We start from the raw sequence: 24,691 nt of genomic DNA on the forward strand, positions 1-24,691 counted from the left end.
GGAATTTGTTTAGTATCCCTTAATGGGACGTGCGAAAAATCTCCAGATGAATCCGAATCGGAACTTTCCTCTGTCTCTGATATATCGGTATTTTTGAAAGCAATGTTCAATAGCTTCCGTGCCTTTTTAAGCGCTGGGTTACTGACCGCTTTAGGCATGAAATCGAATGGTCAGAGGTACTTGGCTGTCGTTGCGGCGTTTAGCCTTATGCAAACGAGACCTAAAGCGCACCTGCTGTTCGAATAGTTTCGTTTGTGGAGAGGTGAGAATTGACGTCTACTTGGAGCGCGTCGTTCTCAAGAGGGGTAATGTGCAAAAATTAATTATTCGCTTCTGCTTCTGGCTCGTTGAGCGGGAGGCAAAAGTGATTAAAAAAATGACACTCTGATCGGTCTATCTGGTAGTGCCGAATCAGTATTTTCGTAAATTATCACCAACTAAATATAGTAAGAACGAATTATTCAATTACGTGGGGTCCTTGGTTCCAGTGTGGTAAGTTGTCGTGCAAATCCAACAACGGATTTAATCCTTCAGTTGCGGATGCTGCTGCGGGTACCACTTAGTGATGATTTCTTATTTCTTCACTGTTCCAATGTTTTTAACACTGTCACTACCGAACTGTGACCTACTGCTACAGCGCCAATTATGGGTTGAAACCCTGAACTTTATTTCCTTCTTCACTTAACAGCTAATGAAACAAGACTGAGGCTCGACCGATAGGCGATCGGAGTTTTCAAAATCATCATTCTCTTTCTCATCCTTGTTTATCCTTACTAATTCTACTTATGTAACGTTATCGCTTTGCGTTGGTCTATCTAGAAAAGTAAACAAATCCCATCTGCTTTGTGCCGTTCCTCTCGTGATGGTACAGTACCGGCTTTGATGATGGCTGGTTATCGATGACGGTTGATTGTTACGTGTTGCCTAAGTTTGTGATCTCGTGGCTTGGACCGTCGCATAATTATATTTTTGAGAAGAAAAACCGAATTCTAAAGTGTAAATTATGAATGAAAATTAACTTTTACGAATCAAATTGGTATTCTATGTGAATACAAATCACTTTTTTTCTGCAAGTGGTGAGAAAATTCCATACAAAAATTATGTCTGAAATTGACGTTATATTATAATAATACATTTTAGTAGGAATATCTGAAAATTCAGGGGAAATAGGTTAAGTTAAGGTTAGGACTACGCGCTTCAACTAATTAAATAATACCAAGTAGATATTTTCATTCAAATTTTACCAATTGAAAATTGCCTTTTAGCCTTCTAATCTGATAGAGAATAGTTTGGATCCCAAACTCAAATGTCGCCAGTAGGCATCGTGGATATTTTCGTTGTCTCGGGTTGAGGGCGATATTGACCGTGTAAGGTGGAAAAATATTGATTGAGGTTAGTTCAGATGTTGAAAGCCTAGCTGTCACGATATTGAAGACACTTATTGTCAATCCGGTTGATCGTGTAATGGGCACCTGGGATCCAAACTATTCTCTATCAGATTAGAAGGCTAAAAGGCAATTTTCAATTGGTAAAATTTGAATGAAAATATCTACTTGGTATTATTTAATTAGTAGTCCTAACCTTAACTTAACCTATTTCCCCTGAATTTTCAGATATTCCTACTAAAATGTATTATTATAATATAACGTCAATTTCAGACATAATTTATGTATGGAATTTTCTCACCACTTGCAGAAAAAAAGTGATTTGTATTCACATAGAATACCAATTTGATTCGTAAAAGTTAATTTTCATTCATAATTTATACTTTTGAATTCGGTTTTTCTTCTCAAAAATACATCATAATACTCGTTTCACAAATACAGACTGTTCCTTTCAGTTTCATAGATGCCAGATTATTTTAGTTTGCGAAAATATATGCAAGTTATTTTATCTGCAAGCAAATGTTTTTATTCCATAAATGAGACTATGACAGTAGAACCCCGATTATCCGCGAGCGGGTGATCCGCCCTGCGGATTATTCGTGACTGCGAGTTCCATAGTAAATCAATAGGCATTTCCGGAATTTGTTAGTGAGTGGTAGGCCCATGCTCTTTTGTTGTGGTCATGGCTTTTACATTATTTAGCCACTGGTGTACACGACCTTATAGATGGATAGTTGATTGATTTCTGTATTGATAGAACATAGTTTTTATGTTGAAACATCTCTTTTCGTGTTTGCATTTTTTTTGTCTTTTAATGGGTCATCCGCGATTTTCGCTAATCGCGATGAGTTTGCCCGACTATTCCGCGGATAATCGGGATTCTACTGTAGCTTGAATTAACACATGATGCTTTTTCATCTGTAATTTTCCCAGATCTTCTCATTCTCCAAATTTTATAGCGGAGTGTGAAGAAACACACAACCCGCTCACTAGCGCAAAGAATGACCGAGTTCAACGTTAAAAAATTTCTAAATATTAGCGTAAGATAATATTAGCGTGCAGAATTTGAATTTGAATATCCATGCGCAGCAGGCGCTGACTTTAAACCTAGAAATAAAATTTTCATTAGTAACTGTGTTCTCAACCAAAGCAGTAGTTTGTTCTTCGGCTCTATCCGAGAGGTTATGGGCCCAGCGGAAAACTGAAGAAAGCTCGAGAATAGTGAAGAAAAAATGTCGACTGGAGGTAGTAACTCAGGAGGAAGCGGAAGCGGCGAACCAGCACCGGTACCAGCAGCAGCTCAAGTTCAAAATTTGTCAACCCTACCGTCCATAGAACGCCTGACTGGTCGCGACAATTGGGCAACTTGGAAATTTGCGGTGGAAACATTTTTGGAGCTTGAGGACCTGTGGGATGCGGTGAAGCCGATAGCGAATGCTGATGGAATTCTCCCAGCCGTCGACCAACGGAAGGATAGGAAAGCGCGTGCGAAAATCATCCTTTTACTTGATCCGATCAACTACGTTCACGTGAAGGACGCAAGAACCGCAAGTGAGTGTTGGGCGAAACTGGAAGCAGCGTTTGAAGACACCGGTTTGACCCGGCGAGTAGGACTCCTGCGAAAGCTCATCACCACAACGATGGCCACATGCGATTCTGTGGACCAGTACGTCACCCAGATCATTTCCACCGCCCACCAGCTTCGAGGCATTGGATTTGATATCTCTGAGGAATGGATCGGAACGTTGCTGTTAGCAGGTCTACCGGACGAGTACAAACCCATGATAATGGCATTGGAAAGCTCTGGGACTGCGATTACAGGGGACAGCATCAAAACGAAATTGCTACAAGAAGTGCAAACGCAAACCGACCGAACCGCATTTTTTGGGAAAAGGACACCTCAACCGAGGAAGAAGCAAAGCGCAGCCGAAAGCAGGTCAGCAGAGCAGCCCAAGGGACCCAAATGCAAGCGGTGCAAGAAGTTTGGCCACATCGCTCGAGAATGCCCAGCGAATCAACGAGGATCAGCGTTTAGTGCCGTGTTATCGACTAACAACGGTGCGGATGACGAAGCTTGGTATTTTGATTCAGGAGCGTCGGATCATTTCACCAACAACCGAAAACTTCTGGTGAACACGAGGGATGCATGCGGTGTAGTTATAGCAGCAGACAAAGTGACGATGAATATCGTTGCGAGTGGCCTGGTCAAGCTAGATGCGAAGTGTACTCCCGAAAGCCCACCGATAGAAGTCAACGGCGTGAAATTCATCCCCGAAATGTCCAACAACCTTCTTTCGGTAAGTCAAATCGTTCGCCGTGGACACGTGGTGCAATTTTCTCTAACCGGAGTCAAGGTGATCGACCCATCGGGCGTCGTCATAGCAACGGGTTGTCATGACATCGAGAAAGGGCTGTTTCGGTTCGAAGCGAAAAAGACTATAGCAACGTCACTGGCATGCACATCAAGCAATATCGACACGTGGCACAGGAGAATGGGTCACCTGAATGTAGGCAGCCTGAAGCAGCTGAAAGGTGGTCTAGCTTCTGGTATACAGTTCGATGAAACGACTTGTGGAAATTGTGTCGTCTGTGCGATGGGAAAACAGTCCCGTCTACCTTTTCCTAAGGAGGGACATCGTGCAGGTCAAGTGCTGGAGGTCGTCCATTCAGACATTTGCGGTCCGATGGAGGAGACATCGTTGGGCGGAAGTCGATACTACGTGTCCTTCACCGACGATAAGACGAGACGAATTTCCATCTATTTTCTGGAGACCAAGTCCGAAGCCGAGGTGCTGCGAGCGTTCATCCACTACCACAGTCTCGCAGAGCGGCAAACCGGATGCAAATTGAAAATTCTTCGGACAGACAATGGTAAGGAATACACCAATAAGTCTTTCCAGAACCGGCTGAGAGTATTGGGCATCCGGCACCAGACGTCAACGGAGTATACCCCGGAGCAAAACGGTCTGGCCGAGCGAGTTAATCGCACCATCGTCGAGCGGGCTCGATGCATATTGTTTGAAGCGAAGCTACCGAAGGCATTCTGGGCCGAAGCGGTGGCAGCTGCAACGTACTTGGTCAACCGTTCCCCGACCAAAGGACACAAGCAAACACCGGAGGAGGCTTGGAGTGGCCGTAAGCCGGATTTGTCACACATCCGTGTGATTGGTGCCAAGGTGATGGCACACATTCCAAAGCAAAAACGGCGCAAATGGGATCCCAAGTCCAAGGAATCGATTCTCGTGGGTTTCGATGAAGATACCAAGGCATACCGCTTGTATGATACCGCCACGAAGAAGGTTTTCAAGAGTCGGGATGTCGTCTTCATTAGTGAACCGTCCCACGAACCATCCGATACCGTATCAGCTCCAGTGAGGAAGCCAACGCAGGTGCGTACATTCGTGTCCTTGGATTTCGAAGAAGCACAAGCAGATGTCGTCGATGTCATCGAGGCGCACCCACCTAAGGAAGAAAAAGAAGAGGAGGAGCAGTCAGATGATTATTCGGACGATTCGAAGGCATCCAACTACTACTCGCAAGCCGAAACCAGCGAAAGTGATGTTTCTGACGGTGACGTGACAATCATTGCGCTCCCCCCGCGACAAACTTCACAACCACCCGAGTCACAGGTGTTGAGGCGCAGCGGAAGGGAGCGCGCATTACCAGGCAAGTACCTTGATTATTATATTCCGAGCAAAGGCCTACCGTCCTACCAATTTTCAGGCCAGCGCAACGTTCAGCCAACGGTTGGTTCGTCGTTTGGATCGGCATCGGCTACCGCATCGGAGCAGCAACGTATGAAGAAGGGCAACTGTCTCGCTAGCCGCACCGCTAGTGACCCCCGTAGTTTCAAGGAGGCGTTACAATTCGCAGACGCCGAACTTTGGAAAGATGCAATGATCGAAGAATATCAAGCGTTAGTGAGGAATACGTGGTTTGTGCTGGGCCCATAACCTCTCGGATAGAGCCGAAGAACAAACTACTGCTTTGGTTGAGAACACAGTTACTAATGAGCTCGTCGATCTACCCTCCGGTGAGCGTGCAATTGGTTGCAAGTGGCTGTTTAAAACCAAGGAGGACGAAAAGGGCAACATCGTGCGGCACAAGGCCAGGATCGTGGCGCAAGGTTTCACCCAGAAGTTTGGTGTCGATTACGACGAAGTTTTCGCACCTGTGGCGAAGCAAGTCACGTTTCGCACGTTGCTAACCGTCGCTGCACGGAAGAATCTGACTGTGAAGCACGTAGATGTCAAGACGGCGTATCTTAACGGAGAGCTGGATGAAGTCATCTATATGCGCCAACCCGATGGTTTCCATACCGGAAATGAGGGTACCGTATGCCGCTTGAGGAGGAGCCTATACGGACTCAAACAGTCAGCGCGAGTATGGAACAAGAAGGTGGATTCTATCTTCAAGGCCATAGGGTTTATCCAGTCGAAGGCAGATCCATGCCTATACATCCGGAAGAAAGGAGGAGCATTCACGTACATCCTAATCTACGTGGATGATATGGTCATCGTCGCGCAGTCAGAGGAAGAGTTCCGCTCCATCTTGGGATACCTAGAGCAACAGTTCGCCGTTACCAACCTGGGAGATCTTCATCATTTCTTGGGTATGGAGGTAGAACGTTGCCAGAATGGCTTCAAATTGAACCAACAGACTTACATCAAGAAGCTAGTCAAGAGGTTCAGCTTGGAAAATGCCAAACCGTCGAAGGTTCCCATCGATCCAGGCTATTTGCAGCTGAAGGAGGAGGAGCATGACCAGCTACCGAATAACCACCAATTCATTAGCCTTATTGGAGGATTGCTTTTCGTGGCACTGCACACTCGTCCGGATATTGCAGTAAGCACGACAATCCTGGCGCAGAAATCCAGTTGCCCCAACCAACAAGACTGGAATGAAGCTAAGCGAGTGCTGCGATATCTAGCAACAAGCAGTCACCTCAAGCTGGCACTGGGATGCAACAGCGATGGCTTGTCGCTATACGCTGACGCGGATTGGGCAGGAGACCAGCGGGACCGGAAGTCTAAATCTGGGCATTTGATCATGTTCGGAGGAGGCCTGATCCAGTGGGGTTCCAGAAAGCAGTCGTGTGTGGCCCTCAGCACAACTGAAGCCGAACTGGTTGCACTTGCAGAGGGATGCCAAGAGCTTATCTGGACGAAGCGATTGATGGATGAAATCGGCGAGTCTTCAACCCAGCCAATTCCAGTATACGAAGATAACCAGAGCTGCATCAAGGTAATCGAAAGCGACCGTTTGGAGCGAAGGACGAAACACATTGAAACGAAATTCTTTTTCGTTCGCGATCTCCATCAACAACAGCTAATCAACCTGCAGTACTGCCCTTCGGAATCGATGTTAGCTGACATGTTGACGAAGCCACTGCAACGAGTCCGTTTGGAGGATTTACGAAGCCAAATGGGAGTAATTCAAGATTAGCACGAGGAGGAATATTAGCGTAAGATAATATTAGCGTGCAGAATTTGAATTTGAATATCCATGCGCAGCAGGCGCTGACTTTAAACCTAGAAATAAAATTTTCATTAGTAACTGTGTTCTCAACCAAAGCAGTAGTTTGTTCTTCGGCTCTATCCGAGACTAAAACGTTGTTAAGTTTCATCCACTCTCTCACCATCACATTGTCAGTTTACTTTGAAGTTTTGATTTGTATCGTAAAAAGTACCGTATTTTGCTATTCAAAGTATCGGTTTTCCAAACCAAGAGCTTCCATTTATGATTCCTACAATTTCAGTAGTTTATAAATTTTAATTGCAATCGCAAAAAAGACTAACAAAAATTAAATGTGCGCTTGCATATCTGGCAACTTAGGCGGCGGTGACACTGGATGCAGAAAAGTGGTCGTACGAATTGTATGCAATAGTGAAGCTAAACAACCACATTGAGTTGTATTGGTGTGGTTACATTGCTTCCCCCTTGCTTCGTTCGTATTCGTCAGCTTCTATCGAACAAAATTGTTTGTTTCTATTCGTACAATCAAATTTTCGTGCGTACTCCTATCCAAAGTAACCTTAGGCGGCGGTGACACTGGATTCAGAAAAGTGGTCGTACGAATTGTATGCAATAATGAAGCTAAACAACCACATTGAGTTGTATTGGTGTGGTTACATTGCTTCCCCCTTGCTTCGTTCGTATTCGTCAGCTTCTATCGAACAAAATTGTTTGTTTCTATTCGTACAATCAAATTTTCGTGCGTACTCCTATCCAAAGTAACCTTAGGCGGCGGTGACACTGGATGCAGAAAAGTGGTCGTACGAATTGTATGCAATAGTGAAGCTAAACAACCACATTGAGTTGTATTGGTGTGGTTACATTGCTTCCCCCTTGCTTCGTTCGTATTCGTCAGCTTCTATCGAACAAAATTGTTTGTTTCTATTCGTACAATCAAATTTTCGTGCGTACTCCTATCCAAAGTAACCTTAGCCTTAGCCTTAGTCTGGAAGTCCGTGAGGTAAAACGTCAACATCATGCATCCATATGAAATGTCACGATATTGATGCTCGAAAATCAGAAAATCCGGATATCTGCGTCGTCGGCCATGTTCAGCTGTCATTATGCTCTCAAATGTCATCATATTGTCAAAAATATTGACCGTGTGGCAAGAAAATGTAAACAGTGAAAAAATTGACAGATAGTTTACGCTCTAAAAATTGAACATAATGTTAAGATGTCTCTAAAAGGGAGGGAGACATCATATATAAGGTGGGAGGTTCGTATATAATGTTATTAATGTTAGCATCATCATGATAAACACGGCGAATGGGATAGAAATTACGAACTGAAATTGAATAAAATATACATATAGACGCTAAAACACTGTGGATAGATATTATGATGCATTTTTATCGGCTTATGTATAATGCATTATCAAAATAAATCCATATGTATTGTAATCATAACTTGCTGTGCTATTCATAACAACATTTATGATCGTATTCCACCAATGATGACAAATGTGTAATTTACGAATGAAGCTTCGCCATAGAAACTGAACATTGAATAAAAAAAAATTAAAATGTGGTAAGAGCATCAGTTGAAATATTTTAAAGCATTCTCATCGGAATAAATTGAATGATACAATAATTATACGACTAAATAATGTAGGTACGCTTCAAAACAACATAAAAATATGATTTCTGAATATTTTTTTTCAGTTTTGAACACACCCCATAAAAAGCTATTTTTATTTTTTAGAATACCCTCTGTTGGTATTGTATCTAGAATTTACAAGGCAATAAAGGGAGTGTCACATCAAATTGCATCACGGAAAAAACGCTGGAGAAATTCGCCCAGTAGACCGATCGTTTTGAAAATTTTAGACAGTAAAATAAAAACTATTAAACAACTTTTGGCATTTTCATTTTATTCATACTTCGAGCCCAAGCCCGTATGCTCGCACCTTCCTCTTTACCCCGTCCATAAGGTTCTATATAACGTCAGGTTGTAGTTTTTTTTTTGAGCAGAAATCCATTTTCTCTTGAAGTCCGCCTCCGATTTGACAACTTTTGGGTTCTTCCGGAGGGCCTGCTTCATAATCGCCCAATATTTCTCTATTGGGCGAAGCTCCGGCGCGTTGGGCGGGTTCATTTCCTTGGCACGAAGGTGACCCCGTTGGCTTCGTACCACTCCAACACGTCCTTTGAATAGTGGCACGAAGCGAGATCCGGCCAGAAGATGGTCGGGCCCTCGTGCTGCTTCAATAGTGGTAGTAAGCGCTTCTGTAGGCACTCCTTAAGGTAAACCTGCCCGTTTACCATGCCGATCATCACGAAGGGGGCGCTCCGCTTTCCGCAAGAGCAGATCGCTTGCCACACCATGTACTTTTTGGCAAACTTGGATAGTTTCTGCTTGCGAATCTCCTCCGGAACGCTGAATTTGTCCTCTGCGGAGAAGAACAACAGGCCCGGCAGCTGACGAAAGTCCGCTTTGACGTAGGTTTCGTCGTCCATTACCAGGCAATGCGGCTTCGTCAGCATTTCGGTGTACAGATTCCGGGTTCGCGTCTTCCCCACCATGTTTTGCCTTTCGTCGCGGTTAGGAGCCTTCTGAACCTTGTATGTACGCAGGCCCTTCCGCTGCTTGGTCCGCTGGACGAATGAACTTGACAAATTCAGCTTATTGGCGACATCCCGGACCGAACTTCTCGGATCACGTCTAAACTGCTTAACTACGCGCTTGTGATCTTTTTCACTGACGGAGCATCCATTTTTGCCGTTCTTCACCTTCCGGTCGATGGTTAGGTTCTCGAAGTATCGTTTTAGTACTCTGCTGACCGTGGATTGGACGATTCCCAGCATCTTACCGATGTCCCGATGTGACAACTCCGGATTCTCGAAATGAGTGCACAGGATTAATTCACGACGCTCTTTTTCGTTTGACGACATTTTTCCAAATTTACGAAAAATTGACAGTGAAACATGGCCAACGTGATCTATACACTCTTATCTGATTATAAGCGAAGGCTGAAGATATAATTCCTAAAAATTAAATTTCTACAGCGTTTTTTCCGTGATGCAATTTGATGTGACACACCCTTTAAAACGTTAACGTTAATTAGTTTCTAGTTATCAGTTTTTTAGTTGCAGGGGAAATTAACACCAAACTATATTTTTTTAGTATTATATATAGATTCCATGCCAAACGGACATAGTGGTTCTCAGATTTTCGTGTAAATTGGTAGTTTTGTTCCTTTTCGTTAAATATTAGATCCCATTCCATTTAGGGTGGTTCGAAAAATCTAGTTTTCTCCTTTTTTCCAAAAAAATTTTTTTTTAGATATATCTTTTGACATATCTTTTGAGCTACTAAACCGATTCAGATGATCGGCATATCAAATTGGCCAGTTAGCCAGTTTTTTTTAAATACTATACTTGCAAAAAAATAATTTTGTTTTCTTGATTATTGATCGTAATTGTTCTTTATAGTTTTCATTCAAGGGCGCTATGTTTTTTATATTTTTTCTCGAAAGCTGAGGATTTTTTAGATAACATTACCAAAAATGTGTTCTTCGTTTTTAAATTATGATTTTTCAAAATTAACCGATGGTTCAAAAAATCATTTTTCTTTCTTTTTTCCAAAAATGACGTTTTCTAAAAATTCATTACTTTTATCTACTGAATCGATTCATATAATCGACATCGTTAATTTAAGTCAATAATTTCACACGTGCAAATTTTTTTTTTAATTTATGAAAAACAGATACAATTATTAATCACGAAAACAAAAATAATTTTTACGCAAGTGCAAATTTTTCCAAAATTTATTTTTCGTTTTATTATTTCTCGAACAACTCTGAATTCTTGGTTTAATTTGATATTTCGATCATCTGAATCGCTCTAGCAGTTCGAATGTTATGAATTTTTGAAAATAGGAAAAAGGGGAAGAAATTAATATTCCGAACTATCGGTTAACTCTAAAAAATTATAACTCAAAAAAGAAAAAAGTATATATCTAATTTTGAGTAAAAAATATAAATGTGTAAAAAAATCCTCAGTTTTCATGAAAAAATATAGAAAGATATAGCGCCGTTGGTCCCGAAACCATGTAAACTATAAAAACGGATACAATCAAGAAATACGAAAACAAAATTAAAATTTCTTGGAAGTTTGATATTTTTCCAAAAAGACTAGCTAATTTACTTTAATTTGATGTATCGATCATCTGAATCGGCTTAGTGGTTCAAAAGTTATGAGTTTTTGATAAAAGTCATTTTGGGAAAAGTGAAAAAATCGAATCACCCAAAAAAATAATAATACAGGTTCAATGTTTTACCATAACGAAAACAAGCTATCAATTTTCCAAAAATCCGAAAACCAATATATCAGTTTGGCATGGAATAGCTGAAGTAATACTGCAATAGTTCACAAATTTCAATGTTCGCGTTATTCTTGTTGTTTGTCATGTCTTTTAGTGCGGCCATAATAATAATAAGAATTACTGCATTTGAATTGATGCTAGAAAATATCATTAACTTCTTTGAATAGTGGTTGTGATATAATTCACTTTATATATGTATATATATATTAATAAATGTTTTCAAATGAATACATTTGTCAAACAAACTGCAAAACTAAATACTTTTATACTGTGCCTTCATTTTTTGAGTTTAACGTTCAAAGACCAAACAACATAGTAAAACTGACATACAATTGTGACAGATGATTGCTTTTTGATTGGCGCGTGCTCCAACTGGTGAACCGCCAATTAAAAGGCACTCCAACTAAAAAAACGCCAATAAGCAAATGGTACTGTAAAACTGTGAAAAATATTTAAAAAATATACAATCCAAGACTCTTTTTGTCGTTTATGAGTTTGTTTTTTTTAAGTTACTGCTTGGCATGTTTGCGGATAACGGAAATATATGATATGTTAGTTTGAAAGTTAAGAATTGGAAAAAATATAAAATTCATGTGAATGGAGACAACTTTTGTGTACAGCACATCCCAGCAAACATTAAATCGTATAATTTTGCACGTGCCAAGTCTTACAAGAAATCCGAATAAATCATAATCGCATATAATATCAATCAAAGTATGTATCGTGTATATTTGAAATCGCATAAAATGTAAAAACTCGATTTTATATACCATTATCAAATTAAGTCGCATATCGGTATAATAAACATCAATTTTATGATGTACATTGTCGTAAAAAATATTTAATCCGCATCATATGCGTATATTACGCTGATGCAGTTTGTGTGTCGTATAAGCGTATAATTTAAATCGATTCAGTACTGTAGAAAATCGTGTTGCATGCTGAAGAAAATCATGAAACAGTAAATCATATTAGATCCTAATAAAGGACATATTACATCATATTGAAATGTCAATGAAATGCTGATGCACTCGAAAGTTTTAACCGCTGTTGAATTAAATTGCAGATAGCCGCGCGAGATAGCTGGTGGATGATAATCCAGACGACCGGAGTTCGAACCCATATCGGAGCAGTTTTCACCAAACATCAATCTGTGTCATTTTAAACATTCATATTCCACTCCCAACACAAGTCAATCAAACAATTATTATTTCTACAAACATAAATACTCATATATAAAAATGGCGATTCGTGAGGCTATAATAAACATCTCACGAAAATATTTTGCGCAATTTTTTTTTTCGATATCTGTAATAAATCGTATATGAGTATGGTAAAAGTCGCTATTATAGCCGGTCAAAGTTGCATATTCATCCAAACAAATTCGGTAAGCATTTGCCATGTATGTATATGGCCTCCACTTTTGCATGCATATGCCAGTTAGGCGCATTATATGCCAACCAAATTTTAGGGTATATGATGTTATATATACGCTTGTTATGCGATTTAATGTTTGCTGGGACATTCCCCAGCAAACATTAAGTCGTATGAATAGCTATAATTGGAGGCGATATACATACAACCAAGACACATTTGTATGATATATGATGCAGATAACTAGCATATACACACAAAAGTGGAGGCGATATACGTATATGCCATATTTTGTACGCATATAAAGCCGTATATAACGATATGCGATGCTTTTTGGACTGATATGCGATTTGATACGACAACGTTACCACTCAATCCATCGATGACATGGAAAATCGTGTTTTTGCATTTTATGCGATTTTAGATATATATGATCGATATTTTGATTGATATTTTATGCGATTGTGATTTGATACGAAATTATATGTGACTTATCATGTGCAAAGTTATACGATTTAATGTTTGCTGGGTAGGGCCTTTTGCTGATTAAGTAAGTAAGATTTCTTACAAAACGTCATAACTTTACAACCATTGAGTCGATTTCATAAAATCGTCATATCAAATGAAATCTTATTATTTTATGAATCAACTTTAATCTGTCATTCACACAAACTTTAAATACTACAGAAAAACTTTAATTATAACAATTCGCTCTTTCACACCAAATTTTTATCTTGTCGCAATTTTAAACCTCTCAAATTGAATTTTTCAAATGATACAATGATACAAAAAGCAGGAGAAATTAACAAATAATGGAGGGTAAATAATAAAGCAATATTAATCATGGATTTTTAATAACCATCTCAGAAAAATATTTAAAAAAACATTTCTTTTTTAATTTCTCTTTCAAATTTTGATAAAATTGCACTGAATAGTTAAATAAGAGCAATATTAATATTTGAATAAACTTATGTAATTATAAACATGTTTATATAAACCTTCCCATCTTCTCATTCTTCATCTTCAAAGACCTTGCGTCAAGACAGCTAGAAATCCATACACTCTTAAATCAAGTGTGCCTGAAAAATTTATATTCTTCACGTAAACAAGCGATGAAAATGTGGACACTTTTTAGTCAGTGAATTGTATGGAGTTCCACTGCTGTGGTGTAAGGTCCGCTTATGATTGCTTCACCTGGTATATTATATATATACACACCAAGACGGGTCTATGGTACTAGGTGAGGCCGTTTCGTCACTAAGTGGGATAGGGGAGCGGTATATGAAAACAGTACGGAAGAAAGCAGAAGGGGAATTATTTCCTTAAAGCGTGAAAGAGACAGACTGATCACAAGCGAGCTTGGGCACAAGCGTAAACAAAACACAGTAGACTTCCAAGATGGCTGAAGAGTGGTTTTAGCATGTTGGCCCACCTTAGGATATACTTCTACGCGCCTTGATACACACCTTGGTTCGATTAACAGTGTATATTCCATGTTTACAAATATAATCAATTGAATTTTCAACAGCAATAAGGCTTTGATTGACGGGAAAAATAGATCCCTTCGGTTTTCGTGATGGGTAGCGAGACAAAAATCTCTAAAGCGGAGCGTTTTATTCAAAATCTCAATGTAATTAACGCAAAAAAACTTGCACTGCTAATGGTGATTGGTTTTATAATCTACCATGGCCTGTTACACTTACGATATGGTAAGCAAAATTGATGGTTTTCAGCTTATTTTCTATTGTGATTGTAATTGTTAAAGGAAGCGATTCTTGTAAATGGTTACTCAGCGATGGAAGATTCAAAGGAAACAAGGAATGGCAACCGTTCGGATGTATGCTACATAAATATACGGAAACGTAAGACCTGGACCTAGAAGAAAACGGGCAGCACTACATCTTTTCTTACTTTCAGTGATACAAGAAAATGTTTTCGATATTTGGCCTTTTGGGGGAATCAGAACCACTTTGTTTTCATTGGAGACGTTCGCATTCGAACGTTATACTTAGAGATGATTAACCATCTGAAACCTGCTGACGCTGATAATGCTTCAATTCAATCCATATTGGGTAAAACAGAGAACTTGCAATTTGTTGATTATAAACTCAGACTACAAATCAATTATATCTACGCTAACGAAGTATCGAGAAGTGTGGTGGATGAATTTATCAAGTGGCAACACGAAGAGGATCCGCCTATCTTGATTGTCGCCAGTTGTACTTATTCTACTATTCATAAAGTGAATGTAAGCAAAGAGCTGCTGAAGGCATTCGAGAGAAATCTAACAACACTGGTGAAACCTATCGACGATCTGATGTCGAAGAAATCGAAAGTTATTTGGAAATTGCAAGATCCGATATACCATGATCATTCGATGGATGAATGGACTTACGTCCAAAACGAAGACATTGATAAAATCAATCAAGTTGTGTACAATATATTGAGCTATTCTAGTGCAAAAATATGGTCCTCATCGAAAATGATTGCATCTGGACTGGCCGACGAGTTCGTAGACGGACACAAGCTGGATCGGTTGGCTTTGAAACATGATGTGCAAATATTGCTAAATATGTACTGTAATGACTATATGAACTACAATGATGGCACATGCTGCAGTAGTGCGGAGCCATATACAATCATCCAAATTATAACATACGCAATTTTGGGAGTTTGGTAAGTGAATAGCACCTGTTACTACCAAGTATCTTGATATATGATTATTTCTTCGACAGCCTCGCGATTGCAGCAGCGATGATTATTCGGCGTTGTTTGTTGAAACTTCGGGGAGTTAATTTTTACATGCCACTAAGCCAGACGGCAGCTTCACCTGCGCCATCATCCGCGGATTCTCAGTCACCAGTGCTTGCTTTAGCTTCGCTGACAATCATCATGTCATACTTCTATATTTGCGATCGAACGAACTTCTTCATGAAAGAGAACAAATATTACTCAGAGTTCAGTTTTTGGATTCCGGTTGGATACGTTTTTGTGGTTGGTTTGTTCTTCACAGAAGACAGTAAGTTTACGAAGGTGTTACATCGCGATCAAACCGATGAATTGAAAGGCTGGATGCAACTCGTCATACTGATTTACTATATGACAGGCGCATCACACGTATTACCAATTTACATGCACGTAAAAGTTTTGATCAGTGCTTATTTGTTCTTATCCGGATATGGCCATTTCACATACTGTTGGCAAACCGGAAATACGGGAATAGTGCGCTTTTTACATGTCATGTTCAAAACCAACTTTTTGACTGTAGTTTTGTGTCTGTGTATGAATAGACCGTATCAGTTTTATTTTTTCGTGCCGTTACTGTCGTTCTGGTACTGTATGGTTTATTTCGTGTTATCCATTCCACCGCGAATCACAGCGCAAAGTTCCGAAAACAATGCTTACCAGTATTTGTATGTTGTGCTTAAATTAATATGTATGCTCAGTGTCATAACTGTTCTTTATATGAGCGAAGTTTTCTTTGAACGTATTTTCGTCACTCGTCCATGGAAAGCGCTTTTCGTGACAACGGACGACGATATCCACGAGTGGTGGTATCGTTGGAAATTAGACCGGTATACCATCACATACGGCATGATTTTTGCGGCTGTCTTTCATGTGGCCCAAAAATATTACCTTTTTGATGATAATAATCACGGTAATTTGTTTTCGAGGCGCATTTCGCTTAGCTCAACATTAGCAGCTATCATCGGGATTGGTTTTTACACTACCTGGACCTTTTTCTGTAGAAACAGACAGGATTGCGAAGAGATTCATTCGTATGTTGTTTTCATTCCGATCATTGGCTATATTCTTCTTAGAAATATTTCTGGCATTCTTCGAACACGATACTCGACATTTTTCGCCTGGTTCGGACGAATTTCTTTAGAAATGTTTATTTGCCAATACCACATTTGGCTTGCTGCTGATCGGAATGGAGTATTGGTTTTGTTGCCAGGATTTCCAACCTTGAATGTACTTATAACATCGTTTATATTCGTTTGCGTATCGCATGAAGTGCACCGACTAACAACTGTATTGCTTCCATACGCAGTGCCAAACGACTGGAAACTGGCGATTCGAAACATGTTAATTTTTGCAGTGGTTTTAATACCCATAGGAAGATACGATGGAATGTTTTAGGTTCCTATAAAACAATGATAAACTCAATATTTTTTGTGCTATACAAAATCCACACTCAGAGAGGGGTTAGTCATAAAATAATGATATTCCTGCCACAGGACTAATGTGGGATTATGTTAGAGCCGTCGTAGCAGTGAGACAAAGAATGACGTAAATAAAATAATACTGAATATCAGACAGTTCAATCAATAAATATTTCAACAAACGTAACCGGCCACTTCTTCTGTAGGAGCACTCCAGTTTGCTATGTACGCAGTGTCAGTTCGTTCCATCACTCTGGGAATAAGTGATAGTCATACCAGGACATATCCATATCCTCCCACGAAGGCATGACTTCCATTATGAAGTTTTTTGGTTCGGTTTTTTTGGTCCAAATCTCGTTAGGCATAAGAATGCCCTTTCCAAGAATCCGCAGTCTTCGGTGAATTAGTGTACTGCATTGACACAGTAAATGTTCGGAAGTTTCAGCATCGAAATGGCAGAAATTACAGTTATCATTTGTCAGTATATAATTTTTAACTTAATTTAAACAACAATAATGTAAAAAAATCCATCATAGTAGGATAGTAGCTAATGCATCTGAAAAAATACTAAACATATAAACACTTTTGCTAATTTATAACACAGATTTAACATGTATGATACACGATTTTTTGAACTCGGCTATTGTTGCTGCCATTTAATATTTCTGGACATCGAATTGAACAAATACACTCCTTTATATAAGAGCAAGTTTTGCGTCCTACTAAATGGAAAGTTAGGTGTTCTTGCATAATTCGCGTTTCTGAATAAACCGTATCAGTTTTATTTTACCTTATTATACCTATTCAAATCACTCCCTCGTTCAGTTCAATCACACAAGTAGGGGAAGTGGGGGCATAGTGGTCACCAGTTTCCTGCGCCCACATACAGCTTCAATCCCCGTTTTTGGAAGAATATTGTAGTTCAGCTAATTGTTGTTGAAAATAGCAAGCTGCTTTTCATATAAAAATTTGAAATAGTACATTTATTGTCATTAGAAAAAAGTTGAAAAATCGAACTTTTTTTTTTGATCTGGAGGTAAAGTGGTCATGTGCTCCCTTGGCCGAGTGGTTAGCGTCATAACTAACATGCCGGGTGTTCGGGTTCGAATCCCGTTCTGGTCGGGGGAATTTTTCGTCAAAGAAATTTCCTCCGACTTGCACTGTGATCACGCGTATTCTAGAGCTCTAGAGCCACTCTGAATGCATCCAAGGCGTGTTATTTGGCATAGAAATCTCAACTAAGTACTAATAAAAATGACGCAAGTAATACTACGTTGAGACGGCGAAGTTCCTCTAGGAACGTTAGTGCCATTAAAGAAGAAGAAGAAGAAGTAAAGTGGTCATCAGAGTTACCATATCTACAGAATAATCTGTATTTATACAGATTTTTCAGACTTTTTGAAACTAAGAATATCCTTACAGATTACAGATTTTTTTGGTTTGCATACAGTTTTACAGATTTTTCAAAATAACGATCCAATATGACCAACACATCAATTTTATTCGTATAACATCCAAACCAATCTGAATGAGAGTCATGTTGGCATTCATAAGTAGCGTGTAGTACTGCTTTCTCATGTTCAATCTAAGGCGAAAAAATGCAAAATTCTGCCTCATCGGCTAGCTTTACAACAGATAAATAACACTACTAAAGCATAGTGAATGATGGTATGGTATCACAAAAATAATAAGTTTGCCGTTTTTCGCTTTTTATCTTTCTTTTTGAACATACAGAAGAATGCTCTTTACATCTACACAGTGCCGCAATACATGGAGTCTTCCATTAACCCTTTCATCGCCCCGTCACACAGATATGGGACTTTCGTCGTTCAATTGTTCAAATTGAGTAAGATTTTTAAACGGAATTGAAGAATTGAAGAATAGGCACCTAAATGTAACCTTAAGATATGTAGAAAAATAATAAAATCATAACAATATTATTATAATGTTTATGCTATACTTTTCATTAATTTATAGTATGCATGGTTTGTACTGCAGTCGCGAAAACCATATAATATTGGGTTGGGGAAAAATAAATGTCGTATATTGTCAATATATGGCAACACTTAAACATATCTTGTGTTGTACTTATCGCATCGAGTCATACTATACGGCTTTTTAAAAACGACAATCTGGGCTATTTTGACAGTGTTGTGATTGTCCTTTTCAGTCTCAAGTGATAGCGCGTCAAAGATGGAGTCCACCAAGCAAGAAATTCGTCATATTTTACGTTTTCACTACCTGCGAGGTAAACTGCAACGAAGGCGGCCGATAAAATTCGTGTAGTTTATGGACCTGATACTGTAACGATTCGCACAGCACAGCGTTGGATTGATCGATTTCGTTCTGGTGTAGTGGCTGTCGAAATTACACCCCGTACTGGTAGGCCAATCGTCGTGGAAAAAGTTCTCAAATGCGGATCAACACTATCGTAGGAGCCTGCCCGTTGGTCTCAAATGTTCCTATCTCATGCGTCCACGAAGATCATATGACGACATTTTTAGATCGGGCGTGAACTCTCCCGGGGAAGGCCTCCCGGGCCATTGGAGGCTTAGGGGTGCGTCTGATCTCCATGTTAGGGGCGGCGCACCGAAAAGGTTCCTCTGGCAAGCTGGGACTCTAATATACCTTGCCAACCCGTTGTCTCCCGGGCAAAAGAGATACACCTAGTAAAAATGGAGCTAAGTTCAAGAAGAATTTTGAGAATGCGATCGCCCGAGGAGGGCCCCAGAACTGGAGCTGGTCCTGGAACGGGCGTAAGAGCGAGCGGCCAGCGGCTGGAGGACGAGGTGCAAGAGCGGGCCACCAGCCGGGTTCAATCCGAAGTGTTACCGCCACACGGTAACAGCAGCCACCGACATCACCCACGAAACGCTGCGCCTACGAGACATATTGCGGCTGCCAGACGACAGTCGTCCACACTTGTGAGTACCACTAGGCGACGGATCATGTGGACACACGATATGAATAGATTCGTGATCCGCGCCTATTACATCTGCACTGCTTTGGAGACGGACATGAGCGGTCGCCCTCAAATACGATGTTCGAGGAAGCGTATCCAGAATTCGTCGGGAGGCTTGATCAGAATGCGATGAACGCGAGGCGTAGAGCGATAGTACGCAACAACATGCTCTCCCAAACGCAAGTCGACAAGATCAAGCAGCAGGCGCAGAGAGAAATAAGCTCCAGGAACAACAGAGCAAGCGAGCAGAGCCGGACGACCCACAGCCAGATCAACAACTACTACGCGATCTAGTCTTCCACTACGACGAAGCGATCTCATAGTTTCGCGACACAGACCCTTTGTCGCGCCCCAGGATCCCGAAATTCCAGCATTCCCGCAGGCTCACGAGTGCAGTAAAGCGATGTGACGAACTTCTGGGCTGGTATTTGGAAGACCCCAGTACAGCATCGCGACGGGCAAATGTGGTTAAGACTGGAGGAGGAGAGTTGTGGTGAAATTGGAGAGATGCCATCTATCATCGTCGAAGGGAACTATGTCCGCGAAGCCTCGTGGTACCTGAGGAACTGGGCAGCACCGGGCCCCGATGGTGTTCAGAACTTCTGGCACAAGAAGTGGCCCGTATTGTTCATCGACCACTGGCGCTTCCATGTGCTCTACTGTAAGACAACGTACCAAACTACCGATACCTGCCTGCACCTGTCCTGGAAAATGACCGTTTCAAGCTGTACTGGGATCGCACTGTTCTGAGCTACCTCTCGATCCACCACAACCGTCCGGATATAATGGTTTACGACAAGAGCGACCGCAAAGTCACCATCATCGATATCGATATTCCACTGAACCAAAATCTGGAGGAGATCCACTGTCGCAAAATTTGTAAATACCGCCCATTGGCCGTGGAACTCAAAGAATTGTCGGGGTTAAGGGAGGTCTCAAGAATTGTTCTAGTCGTTCTCTCTGGAACTGAAATTATCCCGAAGACTCTTCTGGAAGCGCTTAAGGTGTTGAACATGGAGAAGGAATTGGCCGGCATCCAAAAGTCGATCATCGTTAGCACTTGCGCGATTGTCCGACAATTCCTAGGTCAAGACTAAAACAGCACGAGCATGCAGATACGTGCATTCCGCAGAGCATAGTCCACCTTTGGCATTTAGAAGCCCGGGGCAGATGAATATTCTGGCTAGGTTCGCCTAGTCAAGAAGTGAGACAAGTTTGCCATAAAAAAATAAATAAAGGAGTCTTCGTAGTCTAACTGGTTGCGTGTCCGCTACTAAGCGAACAATCATGTGCTCATAACTCAGGTATAACTCATAACTGTGTTAAAATTAGGGAAAACGTGATCTATCAAAGTTCTACTGTTTCTAGTAATTCTAGTTACATCGGAAACAGACTGTTTCACATTATAAAAATCAGAGAGTTGTTTCAGCTGCTTCGAATTCTGCACGTCGAGCCAATCAATGTAGAAATCACCAGCAATAATATTGAATTTGCTACTATTGATGAAACTTTCCCACCAGTTTTCCAAAATTTCTAAAAATCACTGGTCACTTGAACTGGGAGAATGGTATAAAATTCCAAAATTTCCCATCTGCATAACCCTTCCAATTGAAATTGCCAAGAACCTATTATTTTCAACAGATTTGTTTATCCGAATGTTGAATTTAATTAAACTGACCAGACGTCCCGCGTTACGTGGGACAGTCCCGCATTTCAATAAAATGTCTCACGTAAGATTACGTCCCGCGAAATGTCCCGCATTTGGTAAAAGAAACGAAAATGTCCCGCGATATCAATATATTTCAATATCACAATTTGATCATGTTGATTTTCTTGAATGGATGAACCTCAAAAAAAACTTTTATTTGGCAGACTGTTCAAGAGCGCTTCTAATGCATTCAAAGATCAATACGTTGAGCTAGTTTCATCGCACCGACAGTGGGCTTTTTGTTTAGAATGTGTCAACTGGAAGCTACAGCAACAAAATTGGAATATGATTTTTATAAAAGTCCCCAATGATCCGCAGGGACCAACGTGAGCCGGGCGAAGAGTTCATTTTTGTTCCCCTAGCTCGGTCAAGGCTTAACGTTTTAAATAAGCCGGAAGAACTACTGTATACTCGACAGGAAGAGGCAGGGTTGTTTGATGCAGTATCGTAAACGAAGCGCTGGGCGGTCTTACGGAAGTTGGCCGGAACCTCAACCATGGCCGATGAAAAGATGTATGTCGGCGTGTTCTTTTACCTTTTCCTGGCTTTGGTGGTTGACTGTCTCTCCATTTTGGCCATTCGCCCAAAATTTTTCTATCGGTCGCAGCTGAAGAATGTTGGGAAAGTTGGCGGTCTTCGCGACATTGTTTATCTCCAGCCGATCCATCCTCCAGTGATCTTTTGGCGTAATGGGTTGATCCCAAGTTCGGCATAAAGACCACATCACCTTCGCAACTTCCGGCAAGCACTTCGTACTATATATCTCCCTGTTCACCATATGACTCGAAAGAAGAGCGGCTTGGAAATTCTTTTCACGCCAGTCAGAGAAGGGCCTTCTTCGAGAACTTGATGTGGATGATATATTCGACATCATCGCTTACCTGGGAAACGTAAAGTACCTGGTCCTCTGCCATTCGTTGAACTCTAGCATCAAGTACGTCTCATCTTTAATTATGAGTACGAAAAGAAGTTTTTCACCAGTGAACAAGAGGGTTTTCACCAGTGAAAAAGAAGTTTTTCACTTCTTTCGCCGGAAAGAAGTTTTTCACCAGCACCTCAAGTTACTCCTTCTGGGTGATTGCCTGCTGCTCAGATAATGCCGGTCTCGTCTGACGCTTCCGCATAAAAATGTCCATTTTGGCCAGATTCTCCTTCACCGTTTGGCCGGTTGCTTCGATCTCCCGGCTTAAGGCAGGGAGATGATGTTGTAAATACCAGATCGGCTATATCTGGCGGACACAAAGCGCCTCGGGATGTCCAACTCAAGTTGCTTGACAGCGCTGCATCTGCGAATCAACAACCTTGAATCATTTTTTGTTAATAAACTTAAGATTTAAGGGAAATATGTTCCATTAAATTATCTTCCATCGCCGTCCGAAATTGGTCCATTTTTTTGAATGCATACGTTATCACTAAAATCGATGAAAAATGAATTGGAATTTTCGAGCATTCCATTCGGTAATTTGAAGAAAAGTATAGAATTTGAATCGTGCATGCCAGGCGCAAATGCTCTGATTGAGCGAGTGATTTTTAGGCGTAAACAAAATCTAAACCACCGAAAAATCACAACTGAGCGCCGATACTTAGAAAGAAATAATACAGATCAGTTTAGACTCGCAAAACTTTGGTTTATATTAACATAACGTTTTGTTTTTTGTGTCCCGCGTTAGACCTCTGGCCACTTTATATATACATATCGTTTTGTTTTTTGTGTCCCGCGTTAGACCTCTGATCATCTGGTCACTTTACATTAGACAAGAAATAATACAGATCAGTTTAGACTCGTGAAACTTTGGTTTATATTAACATAACGTTTTGTTTTTTGTGTGTCGCGTTAGACCTCTGGTCACTTTATATATACATAACGTTTTGTTTTTTGTGTCCCGCGTTAGACCTCTGACCATCTGGTCACTTTACATTAGACAGGAAATTTATTTATCCGGAAATTTTTTGCCTGGAACACGAACAGAAAATATAGTAAAAAAGTAAACAATTTGACGATTAAAATGAGTATGTTTTGCAATAACCACTCGTTTTCGTCCCCGACGCAACGAGCAATCTTTTTGCCTTCAATTCGATGTTAACCCACAATGTGAGTCGATGCGTATCAGAGTTATTCTCCATTTGTTGGGCAAACAGGCATAAGGTGGCAGAATCAATGGAGGGATAATCTTGGAAGATGGTTTTACTCTATTCTGCCCAATGTTCAGTCTATTCGGGCGCAATTCATGTTTTTATCGTAAAGGTATTATGTAATTGTGGTCCAGGATGTCAGAATAACGAGCATGTTGTTTGGTTATGTAAAAAATGCAATCAATGAATTTAACTGGCTGCTGATTTAGAAGTTTGAAAGGGTATACTCATACTTCTGTAGTCATAGATTTATTTGACTTACGCTTATATTTATGTGTATCTTAACTATTTAGACTTGTGTTTAAAAATGATAAATGATAACTCCTTGTCTTTTTGTACATAATTGAATAAACAGATGAAAAGTGTATTAATGGCTTTAATGGTATTTTTGTGTACAATTTTGAACAGAATTTAGTTATTGATCCTACCACGTTATCTCATATTGTCCGTTTAAAGGATAGAAATTCATACAGGCAACGGTTTTTTCAAGGGTTTTTTTTAAAGAGAAAAAATACAGATTTTGAACAATGAAAAAATCAAATTCAAATGCAATTACTACAATACAATCACAGTCTTATGTCAAGATACCGTCCGTGCTCCTAGGCCAAGATCAATCAATTTTTCAAATTATTTCAGGAAACTTAAAATGGGTCGTGAAGAGGGAAAATGATATTCAATTTATTATAGACCAACAGATTTTCTCTCCAGCTGGCAAGTCTACATTATCCAGCAATGAAGCTCTGTTGTTAGGGTATATTCGATGTATTAAAGATGAAAATATGTGGCAAGAAATGATTTTTCTTACATATATGGAGACTGATACCAAAGGAGAATCGGTCTTTTAGGTCGTGGAACGGTTTTTTTACCGACAAAGCTATTTCATGGTGACTGATGGTGCATCATCTATGGTTGGTCGTCATCGTGGTTTTACGGCTCACTCAAAGTTACAACTGCGTGAGGTACCTGTCATTCACTGCGTGATTCACAAACAGCTTTGACTGGCAAAAAATCTGAGCCCTAGATTTTACTAAGATGTTTTAGGATCTTCAACGTTTTAGAATTCCTCAATGGATAATAAATCCGCACTATATCACAGCCATGGAATGAGACAATGTTATAATGC

General features: G+C 40.3%; 1 protein-coding gene across 2 annotated transcripts; it reads left to right on the plus strand.

The window, feature by feature from the left end:
* The first annotated feature begins 14,091 nt into the window (after positions 1–14,091).
* Positions 14,092–24,046, plus strand: LOC129762725 (N-acetylneuraminate 9-O-acetyltransferase). Of its 2 annotated transcripts, XM_055761244.1 has the most exons (5): positions 14,093–14,308; positions 14,365–14,461; positions 14,517–15,275; positions 15,335–15,618; positions 18,500–24,046. In XM_055761244.1, the coding sequence occupies exons 1-5, from the start codon at positions 14,176–14,178 to the stop codon at positions 18,550–18,552; spliced, it is 1,326 nt and encodes a 441-aa protein (XP_055617219.1). In that variant the 5' UTR covers positions 14,093–14,175; the 3' UTR covers positions 18,553–24,046. The 2 variants fall into 2 exon arrangements, with proteins under 2 accessions (XP_055617218.1, XP_055617219.1); XM_055761243.1 differs by lacking the exon at positions 18,500–24,046 and having other exon boundaries at positions 14,092–14,308; positions 15,335–16,917.
* Positions 24,047–24,691: the final 645 nt, after the last annotated feature.

This window comes from Toxorhynchites rutilus, chromosome 1 (genome assembly GCF_029784135.1).
Source record: "Toxorhynchites rutilus septentrionalis strain SRP chromosome 1, ASM2978413v1, whole genome shotgun sequence".
In the NCBI taxonomy this organism is placed as follows: Eukaryota; Metazoa; Arthropoda; class Insecta; order Diptera; family Culicidae; genus Toxorhynchites; species Toxorhynchites rutilus.